This window comes from Schistocerca gregaria, chromosome 4, assembly GCF_023897955.1.
Source record: "Schistocerca gregaria isolate iqSchGreg1 chromosome 4, iqSchGreg1.2, whole genome shotgun sequence".
In the NCBI taxonomy this organism is placed as follows: domain Eukaryota; kingdom Metazoa; phylum Arthropoda; class Insecta; order Orthoptera; family Acrididae; genus Schistocerca; species Schistocerca gregaria.
In genome coordinates, this window is record NC_064923.1 from 575219464 (window position 1) to 575231910 (window position 12447).

The 12447-nt window shown below is 44.8% G+C and overlaps 1 protein-coding gene across 1 annotated transcript in view; it reads left to right on the top strand.

Moving 5' to 3' along the window:
• LOC126266726 (probable cytochrome P450 301a1, mitochondrial) overlaps positions 1-12447 on the top strand; it is a 286151-nt gene that overhangs the window by 109056 nt on the left and 164648 nt on the right. The window contains exon 4 of the mRNA XM_049971202.1: positions 3545-3657. Coding sequence (XP_049827159.1) covers positions 3545-3657 — 113 coding nt within the window. The remainder of the gene's footprint in view (positions 1-3544; positions 3658-12447) is intronic.

The window sequence follows — 12447 nt, forward strand, 5'->3', positions numbered from 1 at the left end:
TGCTAACGAGCGTAGCTATCCAGGCGGGCCTTAATCAGTCAATAATCGACCGGTCGACTGCGATAGCTACAGTTAAGTAGTGAATGTGAGAAGACATCCTCGAAATCCGGAGGAAGAAATAGATCGAAAGCTTATGCTTGATGGATGAAAATGGTTCAAATGGCTCTGAGCACTATGGGACTTAACATCTGTGGTCATTAGTCCCCTAGAACTCAGAACTACTTAAACCTAACTAACCTAAGGACATCACACACATCCATGCCCGTGGCAGGATTCGAACCTGCGACCGTAGCTGTCGTGCGGTTCCGGACTGAGCGCCTAGAACCGCGAGACCACCGCGGACGGCTATGCATGATGGAAATGTGTATTATAAATGACAAATTTTCCATCATGGACAGCGCTATTTATTATAATAACGCCAATTTTCAGGTGGTTAAGGTACTGAAAACATAGCAGTTGTTAATACTAGCAAAATAAATGAAAGGAAGGTGAGCTTGTATGGCTCATCTCAGCAGTTGCCACACACACCATCAATGTGAAACATACACAAATAAACCTCGTTCGAGCGGATTCGTGGTTTCTACACATATCAGCATCCGAGCTCGGCGTCAACCGCCAGTCACATTCGCACTGGGCTCCTCGCTGCCACCCGAGTCCGCCACGGTCCTTCGTGGAGCGGGTGTCGCATGGCGAGCGACAGGCTGGCAACCCGAGGTCTGCCAGGAAGCCGGCACGGCTTACAGCTACTGTATTTACATGCAGCTTATAGGCAACTTGAACTGACAGTGACGGCTCCTGCTAACCCCTCTAGACAACCATCAGCCAGACGTTCGGTTGCATTCAGTTCAGTCTTCAACACAACATTAACTTTGCTTATTTCAAGTTTTAAACATTTTCATCAACAATTTTTTGAGACACCGTAAGAGCTTCACATAGGTAAGGGGGTGTGAAGAAGTGTTCTATTAGGTTGGTGCATAACTTCGTAGCGTTTTTGTTTTGTACGTTGACACTCCAGTTGTTATGGGTGTTTTATCGATGTTCATTTTTTACTTTTAGTTCGCTGATGCTTTATGAGTTTACATATTATCATTTTGCCATCTGGAGATAGTAAATGGAGCCGTGGATGCTAGAAAATGGACTGCCAGGTAGAGATATCGGAACATTTGAGACATAGTCTTTTGTTTGAGTTCAATAGACGGGAAACAGGCACCCAGAAACTGGTTCCGAATATGGGGATAATGTCATTGGACATAGCACGACAAGAAAATGGTTTGCTCGATTTAAGGAAGATTGTTTCGACATTAGTGATTCCACGTTCGGGAAGACCTTGGGGTTTGATGAAGATCGCCGGCCGTTGTGGCCGAGCGGTTCTAGGCGCTTCAGTCCGGAACCGCGCTGCTGCTACGGTCGCAGATTCGAATCCCGCCTCGGATATGGATGTGTGTGATGTCCTTAGGTTAGTTAGGTTTAAGTAGTTCTAAGTTCTAGGGGACTGATAACCACAGCAGTTGAGTCCCATAGTGCTCAGAGCCATTTGAACCATTTGAACCAGAAATCGGTTTCAAGGGTACCGCACGCTCTAAGCGAAAATCCCAAAAATCAGCAGGTGGCCATATGAGCATCTCTGCGTGCTGATCGTCAACTGTCTCATGAACAACAGCGATCTTTCTTATCATGTATCGTTACTGGTGGGTGAGGAAGGGTTGAGTCCAGAGAAAGCAGCAACGTCCCGTACGAATACCTGCGCGCATTCACAACAGATAATGTGATGTATCTGGCAGAAGAGTGACGGTGTGGTGTACTACGCAATGTTTCCCCGCGCTGGTACCATCACTGCTGACATTTATTTTCAACAGCTGTGACGCCCTGCAAACGCAGTCCAAGAGTAACGATCAGGAACATTGCTCGAAATGATGCTACTCCTCGATAACGCCCGTCCGCATTCTGCTGCGCTCAAAATCACGTGATTTCTACAGTCGTGGAATCAAAAAGTTAACTCAGCGTTGGAAGACTGTTGTACGAGGGCATTTTGAAAAATAAAGATACAATGGCTCGCAGTCCTTAAATAGAACATTTATTTAGAAAACGTCAGTTACATCTTATTAACTGGATTATTTGTTATTTTTCGACGTAACCACCCCCGTTATCCAAACATTTGTTAAGTCGGTGCGCAAGCTTTTGTATCCCACAGTCATAGAAGGTTGCCGCCTGTTGTCGGAACCACATTTCAATTTCATCTTTGATCTCTTCATCGTCGTGGAATGATTTCCCACCAAGATGTGACTTCAGGTAACGGAAGACATGGAAGTCGGTGGGCGCAAGGTCCTGGCTGTATGGCGGATGGTGCAATACGCCCCATTTGATTTGTTTGAGTAGTACTTTGGATACCAGCGCTGTGTGAGGCCGAGCGTTGTCATGAAGCAAGCGGACTCCACTTGTCAGCATTTCCCTGCGTTTGTTTTGAACTGCCCTTCGAAGACGTTTCAAAGTCTGACAATATGCAGCAGCATTAATTGTCGTTCCAGGAGGCATAAATTCCAACAGAAGACTGCCTTGTCGGTCCCAAAAAAAAAAAAAAAAAAAAAAACAGAAGCCATGATTTTCTTCGTTGAAATCGATGTTTTGCATTTCTTGGCTTTTGGTGAATTCGAATGGCGCCATTGCATAGATTGTTGCTTGGATTCAGGTGCATGGTCATAAACCCACATCTCGTCACCTGTCGCATTCTGATCAAGAACTCATCACCTGCTTCAGCATAGCGTGTGAGGAAGTCGAGTGCAAAGCCCATCCTTTTCTTTTTGTGTTCTTCCGTTAACAGTTTTGGAACCCAGCGCGCTCACAATTTCCTGTACCCTAACTTGACAGTCACAACGTCATAAAGAGTTGTCATTGACACGTCCGGTATGATCTGATGCAATTCTTTCAATGTGAGACGTCTATTCGCACGAATTGCTTCCTCCATTCTCCGAAGAAGGGCATCAGAGATCACAGATGGCCGACCTGGTCTTTGTTCGTCATGAACATCGGTCCTACCTTCAGAGAAATGACGACACCATTTCGTTATACTTTGTCGATTCATAATGTTCCCATAAACAGAAACAATTTCTTTGTGAATATCCGCTGGTCGCTGACCTTGTGTAGGAAGAAAACGTATGACGGAGAGTAATTCGCATATGGCGGAATTCTGAATCGGCGCAGCCATTTTAAACACGACCTACTCCAACCAGAAGCAACGTTCAACTGCTGAACGACCGCGAGGAGAAAGCTAACGGTTCAAGGTTAACACCAGTGTTGCCAACTTGCTCGCCAAAACTCTTCTGTTCCTCTGGCGTACGGTGTATCTTTACTTTCCGAAATACCCTCGTAAATAGTGAAGGAGAATATATTATTGATCATTATAGTCTCTATTATGTGTATCTGTTGTGTTTATTAAACTTATGAAAAAAATGCTACAAACTTATGCACCAACTAAATAAATCGGATCGTCTTCCATACCGCATTTGTAGTGTGCTCAGCCTACATATGATGTGGTGCTGTATTCCAGGTGTACCGGAATGAGGGCCCACGGCCGGTGCGCGACTCCATCAAGTCCCTCAAGTTCTACCGAGAGGTTACACGCAAGGACTTGTTCGGGGACATACAGGGAGTTGCCTTCACGTGAGTTACCACGGCGAGCAATTTATAACTAGTTGTGACTTCTGAAGGATCCATGTTCGTATACCTGTATATGTATTTCTACAGCTAATTAAGCATACCGGCCAAAATATTAGTCAACTCACTAACCCGTTAAAAGAGCATACTGGTCACTTTGTAGCATTGTATATTGTGAAGAACTGTCAGGCTTTTGTGTGACTGCCCATTTCCGAAGCACGTCACAGCAGTGAAGTGGTGTTTATGTGCCAATTAGATGTGTGGAATCAAAGCTGTAAGCCGGGTACACTTTGGAGACGTAACAGAATGAAAGAAACAGAGCGGGTTTGTTCGGAAGTGCCCGTGACTACACAGTGAATGAAGTTAGTATGACAACGCGGATAGTTCAACGTGTCTACAAGATATGGGGCGCCATTCGCACCCATTTAACTCGGAGTAAGAACGGTGAAACGATCGTAGACGACAGGGACCACCAGAGCGAATAGCACACCTTGTCAATGGGAATCTGTTTCACACCTGACAAGAACTGTCGTCGGCAATGAATGTCCATTACAACCAACATCTGAGCAAACACTGTGAAGAGAACTGGATCTAATGTAACTTTGGAGTTGTGTATCTCGCTCGAGGTCGTTGCTCACAGTAGCACGTCTTCAGTAGGTCAAACAACACAGAAACTGAATAGTAGCTGGTTGGAGGAGGCATTGCAGGCGCTGACTCTGGTATCCAGTCGATCGTACATATGGCAAAACAGACCTGGGATACTTTACGCCGCGCCTGCTCGACCTTTCACGTTGTCTTGTAAGATTGGTTGATTGACGAGTCTCCGAGTTACTTATCTTTCCATCATATGCCTCACTTCCTCGGCTGGAGACAAGCACGGAGATCTTTCTGGCCAGGGAAGTTGCTGCACGCCTTGCAGAGCACTTTGAGTTTTAAAGACAGAGCGTAGGCGAGTATTATCCTGTTGCAAGAACGGCAAAAGAACGGAGATGTAATTATTGCACCCCCGATCATAAGGCGTGAGGTGGGGGCCAGTGTGTGTTGGATGACTGCACTCTATGACACAGCATTCACCAGATCTACGTCGTATATGCAAACGACCATCACTTGCGTGAAGGCAGAATATGCCTTCACCGTTATAGACACCAGTGCGCCATTCCATCTTCCAAGTGATACTCTGTCTAACGGCAACAGTCAAACCGTGCACGTCAATGCTATGGCGTATGTGGAAGGCGGGCTAGAGGTGTGTATGCCCATAGTCCCTCAGCTAATAACTGGTTCACAACGGTTCGCGTTGACACGTCTATACTCACAAGATCTCTTGTCTGTGCTGTGGTAGCTGTACAATTTGCCAATACCGATCTTCCAATACTACGATCCTGGCGGCGTCTGTGTTGCATGGGCGTCCAGAACCTCGTCTACAGCTGTGAGAACGTCTACATGACACTGATACCAGCATCGTTGCACAATTGACGCAGCACGTCCAACTTGTGTGGCATTTCTCCGAAAGGACCATCCCGCCATTCGGAAATCCACAATACGACATTTTTCAAACTCGCTCAGTAGGCTGTAGGAAGAATAAATGCATCTCTAGAGCATGGTTGCTTGCTTGCTTCGCACATTTGCACCATACCGAGCCTTCTGACTGTGAACATTCCCTATTAAACTGTAGAGACAGATGGCGCTCTGGTAGCTATCCCACCACTGTTGGCGGACGACGTTGAAATTATTATCAATACATGTCCTGTCGCCGCCCGTGGCCGAGCGGTTCTAGGCGCTTCAGTCCGGAACAGCGCTGCTGCTACGATCGCAGGTTCGAATCCTACATCGGGCATAGATGTGTGTGATGTCGTTAGTTTAGTTAGGTTTAAATAGTTCTAGCTCTAGAGGACTGATGACCTCAGATGTTAAGTCCTATAGTGCTTAGAGCCGTTTGAACCATGTCCTATCACCCAGGTGGCAAATGCCGTCATCGGATCAAAATGGAGAGGTCTTTCCTGGTGTACACGTCCATACTGAGTATGTTGTGGACATTCCCTTCTTCCAAGATGATAGCGGAAGCGTTCATAGGGCACGCTATCGCTCCTCGACTGAAACGTTAAATCATCCGATTCTGAAGCCCACCGGAAAGTTTTTGACGATTCACGAAAATGGGTGAAACATCGTAACCAAAACCCCCACAGTTTGGTAACTCTAGGGGATTTAATCATTGGTACCTGCCTTTAGCGTGATGTCTCAAAGTGGCGACAAATTTTTTGTGTGCGGTGCTTATTAACGCGTAGTATATTATTACAATTTGCTCTAAGTTTTATGCTCTGCCCAGGGACTGGGTGTTTGTGTTGATATCATCATTTCATCGCCATTCGTGATAATGGCTAGATTGGATTGCGTAAGAAAATTGGACTGTGTAAAAATTGGGACTTTGTACAGGTGATGATGACCCCACAAACCAAGTATTTTCATCATCATCTAGTTTTATAAAAGCCAGTTGAACATGGACCTGTCCTTGCCTGTCAGAATTGTGATTCGAGCTACCATCACGCTGCAGTTTTCGATCTCAGATAGGGAGGGGACCGACTGCTCAGAAATTGATGCAGTTGGTGTACGATGTTGTGGGCGAGTGGTGAACAGAGAGGCAAAACTTAGACTTACACACACAACAGTTTTTCCAATGACAGTCGTCGAGCACACTTAGTGCTGTCAATGAACGTGTGATAGGCAGTAACATGTAAGGGAATATTATTTTGTTGTGGGATTGAAGGAATGTATGGTAAGCCATCCATAGTGAGAAGGACCCTTTCCACCAGTGAGATGTAACGCTAAGGAGCCACAATCGTGGCTGCTGTGATCTGTATCCCGAAGACTGGGTTGATACAGCTCTGCAAGCTTATCTTACCTGCACAAGTCTCTTCATGCCTGAATAATTATTGTTACCTGCTACCATACAGTACAGCTGCATGTCTATAAAATGGCTATACGGGGGACATTCAATAAATAATGCAACATAATTTTTGCTGAAAGCAAGTTGGTTTTATTTAGGATTCCAATACATCATTCTTTTGGTTACACCAGGATCCCGAGTTCGATTCCCCGCGGGGTCAGGGATTTTCACCTGCCTCAAGATGACTGGGTGTTTGTGTTGTCCTCATCATTTCATCATCATTCATGAAAGTGGCCTTATTGGACTGAGCAAAGGTTGGGAATTTGTACGGGTGCTGATAACCGCGCAGGCGAGCACCACACGAACCAAACATCATCATCATCATCTTTTGGCTACAGAACCCTGTTTTTTTTACATAATTTCTGTTCAGTGCGACGGTCTTACACCATCTCACTGGGGCGGTCTGTATGGTCGTCGTCAAGAGCCAACATCTTACCACATCAATTACCTCCCCATCATCCACGTACTGCTTTCCGCAGAGTGCATACGACATTGGGCCAAACATCTACATCTACGTGACTACTCTGCAGTTCACCCGTAACTGCCTGCCAGATGGTTCTTCGAAGCACCTTCAGACTATTTCTCTATCGTTCCACTCTCTAACAGCGCCTGAGAAAAATGAACACATAAATTTTTCTGTATGAGCTCTTCTCTTATTTTATTATGGTGATCATTTCTTCCTATGTAGGATGGTAATTTGCACTGAGCAACTGTATAATTTTCTTAATTCACTAAAACAATTATTAATAATGCATTTGTTCTTTCCCTGTTTGTGGTCCCTTATTAGTCACCTTACCTTCCTGTAATTTGTTCCCAACCGTAAAAATTTGATGATTTATTGGTTTACCTTCAATCGAGGACATCAGTCATTAGAACGCTGGAGAGGACAGCACTGTGCATAACTGGCTTCTTAACGTTGTAGATACTATGGTACACGTGTTCAGACAACGTTTCGAAATTTTCGGGTGGAGGAATTTCAAGTGAACAAAGGACCTGCAATGCCTGACACATTTACTAGTCAACAGCGTGTCTCACATTTGTTAGTTGCTGTAGACGGTAAAAAACTGTAATAAAAACTCCGTCCGAATAGGTCATGAAGGCCCAACAGTACTGACCCCGCCGTGTCATCCTCAGCACACAGACATCACCGGACGCAGATTTCACAGGCCATGTGATCAGCACACCGCTCTACCTGCCGTTGCCAGTTTTAGTTTCTGGAGCCCCTACTTCTCAGTCAAATAGCTCCTCAAATGGCCTCACAAGGACTGAACGCACCCTGCTGTCCAACAGTGCTTGGCTGACCTGGATGGTCACTTGTCTTAGTGCTCGCCAAACCTGACAGCGTTTAACTTCGATCATCTGAGGAGAACCGGTATTGCCCCTGCTCAGACCAGCTACAGGTTGTAAAAACCAAATGTAAAAGGGCTCAGAAGAACGACGGAACTCGTTCCCAAAAGAGATCTTTTGCACTGCATCTCTGGGTTTTATAAGCATTGCCTGGCTATTGCATGATTTGACCACAAGTGTTTTATATCTAACTGATTGTATCAACTTCCCCTAAATTACTTAGTGCGGTGTAAGCAGTTATTATTAAACGATATGTAACTGAGAATAGTCAATTTAATTAATCAACATAGCTTTGTTTTGTAGTGTACTTGTAATAGAAACCTACAATTATGGATAGAGGGATGTAAGGCGAAAGGTTAGGGCCCATGTACCATCGTGTGTCATTTCCTGTTACTCCCTTATTGACATAAATATCTATGAAACAGCTAGGCCTTTGGCAATCACAATTTCAGATAATTACAACACAGATTGAGTAAGATATCAGAGGTCAATAATAGGGCAATAAAAACAGATAGGCCTTGATTAATAAGACTTTGAGCTAACCCAAATAATGAAATAGCTTTTAATTTAATTAAAAGGAAGCAGGCAGGGATTCAATAATAACAGTTTGAGTTAAGTAAAACTATCAAATAGAAAACAGACAGGCCTTCAATAATAACAGCTTCAGTTAAGTGAAATTACCAAACAGAAAACATGCAGGCCTTCAATGGTAACAGCTTCAGTTAAGTATAAGGGGCGTTCAAAAAGAAACGAGCCGGAGTCATAATTACAGAAACCAGTACCTGTATGTTACAAGTATGGACCCTGCCTGTTGAGAAACTTGTCACAATGTGACATCAGGCTGTGAATGGCTGTCTCATCAAATTCCTGGGGCTGCAATGTTAACCAGTTCCGCACGTACAGCTGGACGTCGTCGTCCGAGGTGAATCGTTTGCCCATCAGAGCCTTTTTAAGGGGATCTAAAATGGTGTAATCACGGGGAGAGAGGTCCGGACTGTATGGAGGGTGGCCGAGAATCTCCCGTTTAAATTTCTGCAAGAGTGCCGCGACTGTGTTGGCCGTATGAGGGTTTCCATTGTCATGGAACAGAACGGCCCCACGGGTGAGATTGCCTGATCGTTTTGATTTGATCGCTTGGCGAAGAGTAGTCAAGGTTTGCGAGTAACGCTGAGCATTCACTGTTGTCCTGTGCTGCAGGAAGTGAGTCAGAAGGGGGCCATATTGAACAAGAAGAACGTCAGCATAATAGCATAATCTTTCCTGCAATCGTGTGGATAGCCTTGGCTTTTTTTTGTGGTGGTGACCCTGGATGCTTCCACTGGAGACTTTGTCGTTTTGATTCTGGTTCGAAGTGATGACACCGTGACTCACCTCCAGCCACCACTCATGCCAGGAACGGATTCCCTTCCCGAGCATTGCGCTGCAGATGAGCAAGACAGTGAGCCATGCGACATGCTTCCTGGTGTGGTTGAAGACTGTGGTGCACCCATTGGTGCATGTGCAGTCGTTCCTTCATGATGGTGTGAGCACTTCCGACGCTCAATCCGACCACGGCAGCTATGGCTTTCACTGTCAGTCGAAGGTCTTGGGTAATGAGCGCATTCATCAGCTGAACGATGTCATCGGCAATTCAGTGTGGTGCATCATCTGCTAACGACACCCGTCCTTCCCTGAAGCGCTTATTCCACGCCTTGACCCTTGCGAGGGACATTCACTGTTCGGCGTACACTTGTGACATTTGCCAATGAATGTCTGTTCCTCCTACTCCTTCCGCTGTCAGAAAACGAACAATACCGCTTTGCTCTTCATTTGACGTCTCCATGTCACTGTTTGCAACGCGACTGGCAGCGTCGGATAGTTGATGCATGCTGCTGCTAGCTCTGCATAGTCACGTGACGTGCACGCATGCCCTCTAGCGACGGGCTGTGTACTTCCACGTTTTGGTCGAAACCACACCTCGTTACACACCTCACGATATTACCCTCCTGGTCACCAGTTTGAGAATTCCAGACTCCGTCTCGTTTGTTTTTGAAGGCCTGTTATAACATTGCCAAAGAGAAAACAGCCAGGCCTTCGATAATAACAGCTTTAGTTAAATAAAATTATCAAAATAGAAAAAGGCAGGCCTATTTTAGTAACAGCTTCAGTTAAGACAAATTATCAACTAGACCTCAAAATCCAAAACTTAACTGAAGTTATGAATCGATGCTGAAGCTTTCCGGTTTCAAAGGGGGCCCATAATTCAGCTCAGCGAAACTGGCTTCAGCTCTCCCAACGGAGGGTGGCTGGCCAGGCTACGTACGAAGACGTCAGTCGAAGCCAGCCACGGATTCAGATCGGCCCACAAATATGCCAAGCAATCACTCACCGGACTCCGTGCCCAAGACGCTAGCACAAGTGCTCGCCCTACTCGCCGGGCGGGCCTCTCAGACCGTCCTCCTCGCTCCGTTACCACTCCACAACTCGCCACCTCTCAACACGGCCAGTCCCCATCAAAGACCTCGAGCGAAGATCTTAGTGGCCTCAGACCAGAGGGACATCACGTGACAGCTCGACCTAGTGGCATCAGCAGTTCGAAGCGCGACGCCAGCAACCCCGCCACGGCTCAGTAATTTAGTTACAACTGGGGCTCGGGTTTTAATTACCTAAAGAACAGTGAAATATGCAAGCATTTATGACCTAAAACGTACATAAATATGACCTTAAAAATAAAATATGACTTAATAGAAGTTTATTTAAAGCATTCTTGTTTGTTTATTTAATTTTTTATTCACCATAAAATAATACAAAATTCACTCCTAATTCTTTATTTCTGTAGGGTTTGTGACTAATTTGCTCCTATGTTTTGTATGTCTGAATGTTTTATTTTCTAAACACAAAGTACAGTGAAAAGATCATCTATCGAAACAGTAAAACAATGTTTTTTTATTTCTACATAGTATTTAAAACGTTTCACATTATTTAATACCGTATTTGAATCTTCAGTATATGCAAAGTTGCACTGGATCACAAGTTGCATTTTCAGGTTTTCCATTGTCAAAGATCTACGGTTGTCGCTGAGAATAGTTTTGTACCTGTAAAAGCTCCTCTCCACTTCACAAGACGTCACTGGAGCGTATTTGAAGGCAGCCAGGTCACTGGAGTTCAGCTTTGTTTCAGTATCTTCAAATGTTGCGGCATTCCCTGAAAGACCGTCACTAATTTTGCACAGTGCAGAATATCCAGGATTCCGTTGGAGAACACTTTGCAATTCGGTTTTCACTTTGTCAGCCACGTGGCCACGAGCTCGACCCAACTCACTCTGCACATGTTGCACAATACTCAGGCCTCACATAGCTGAGTGCGAACAGCTTCCAGTCGTTTGATGGCTTTTCATATCACTGAAAAATTGGCGGTTATGTATCCCAAGTTTCGAGACAATATATCTGTAAAAACTTCTTTCACAATTTTGATAGCACTTGATCCATCGCTATCAAGCTCACAGAAGATTGTCTTTATTTGAGTGTAGTTGGTGCAGTACTACGCAGCAGCATTTAAGCCAAGAACCCCATCGTGTAAGAACAGGTTTAGGTGGGAGGGGCGTTGAAGGTGCCTGTTCCTTGAATTTCTGCACCCGGAGCAGAGCCTTCACATAAATTTTCTTGCCACAGGAAATTGATTTGTCTACGTCAGGGTAATTTGATCGCACCTCTTCGGCAACTCTGTGTAACGCATGTGGAAGGCAAGTGGCATACACCATACTGGGGAAGAGAATCTGAAGGCCTTTGGCTGCTTTAGCCAAATATGAAGCACCATCTGTTACAAGCAGCAAAACGTTATCTCTTTTCACACCATCCGGCCACAGTAGCTTCAGAGAGTTGTTAAACAAAATAGCAATCGTCGAACTGTTTACTCTATCGAGAGCTTCACACGTTAGTAGGAACATATCTCCAGGGCCATCAACTTTTAGAACACCAGTAACAACATTTGCAATATATCGCCCACTAATATCTGTAGTTTCATCTATCGACAGCCAGATCGTTTCCTCAGCAATTGTAATTCGTATTTTGTTGAGCACATTATTGTAGCATACGGATAAATACTTCTTTCTTTAGTGTAGATTCATCTGGAACTGGATGTGTTGTATATTTCTCCAAGAACTGTCTGAAGCGTGGATTCTTCAGCTTTTCCAATAGGATGTTGCAGGACACCATCATCTCGCACAAATCCTTGCAGAATGATTGCTCGGTTGACGATTGACCTGTCTGTTCAAATAACAGCGTTTGCCTGTTGTTATTTTCAGCACTTCGTTTCACACAGCTGCTGTGTTTAGCGGTATTACAGAGTTGTTGCACATTAAAGCGCTTTTCTGCACTAACTTTAACTTCACACAGTTTACAAAATAATATTTTGCCATCAGTACTAAGGAACTTCTCTCCAAATTCTCGAACATATCCTCGCAACTCCTCGCTATCAGACCACTTTGCTTTAGGTATGTTGAACAAGGCAAAGGCTGTATTCAAACTGGT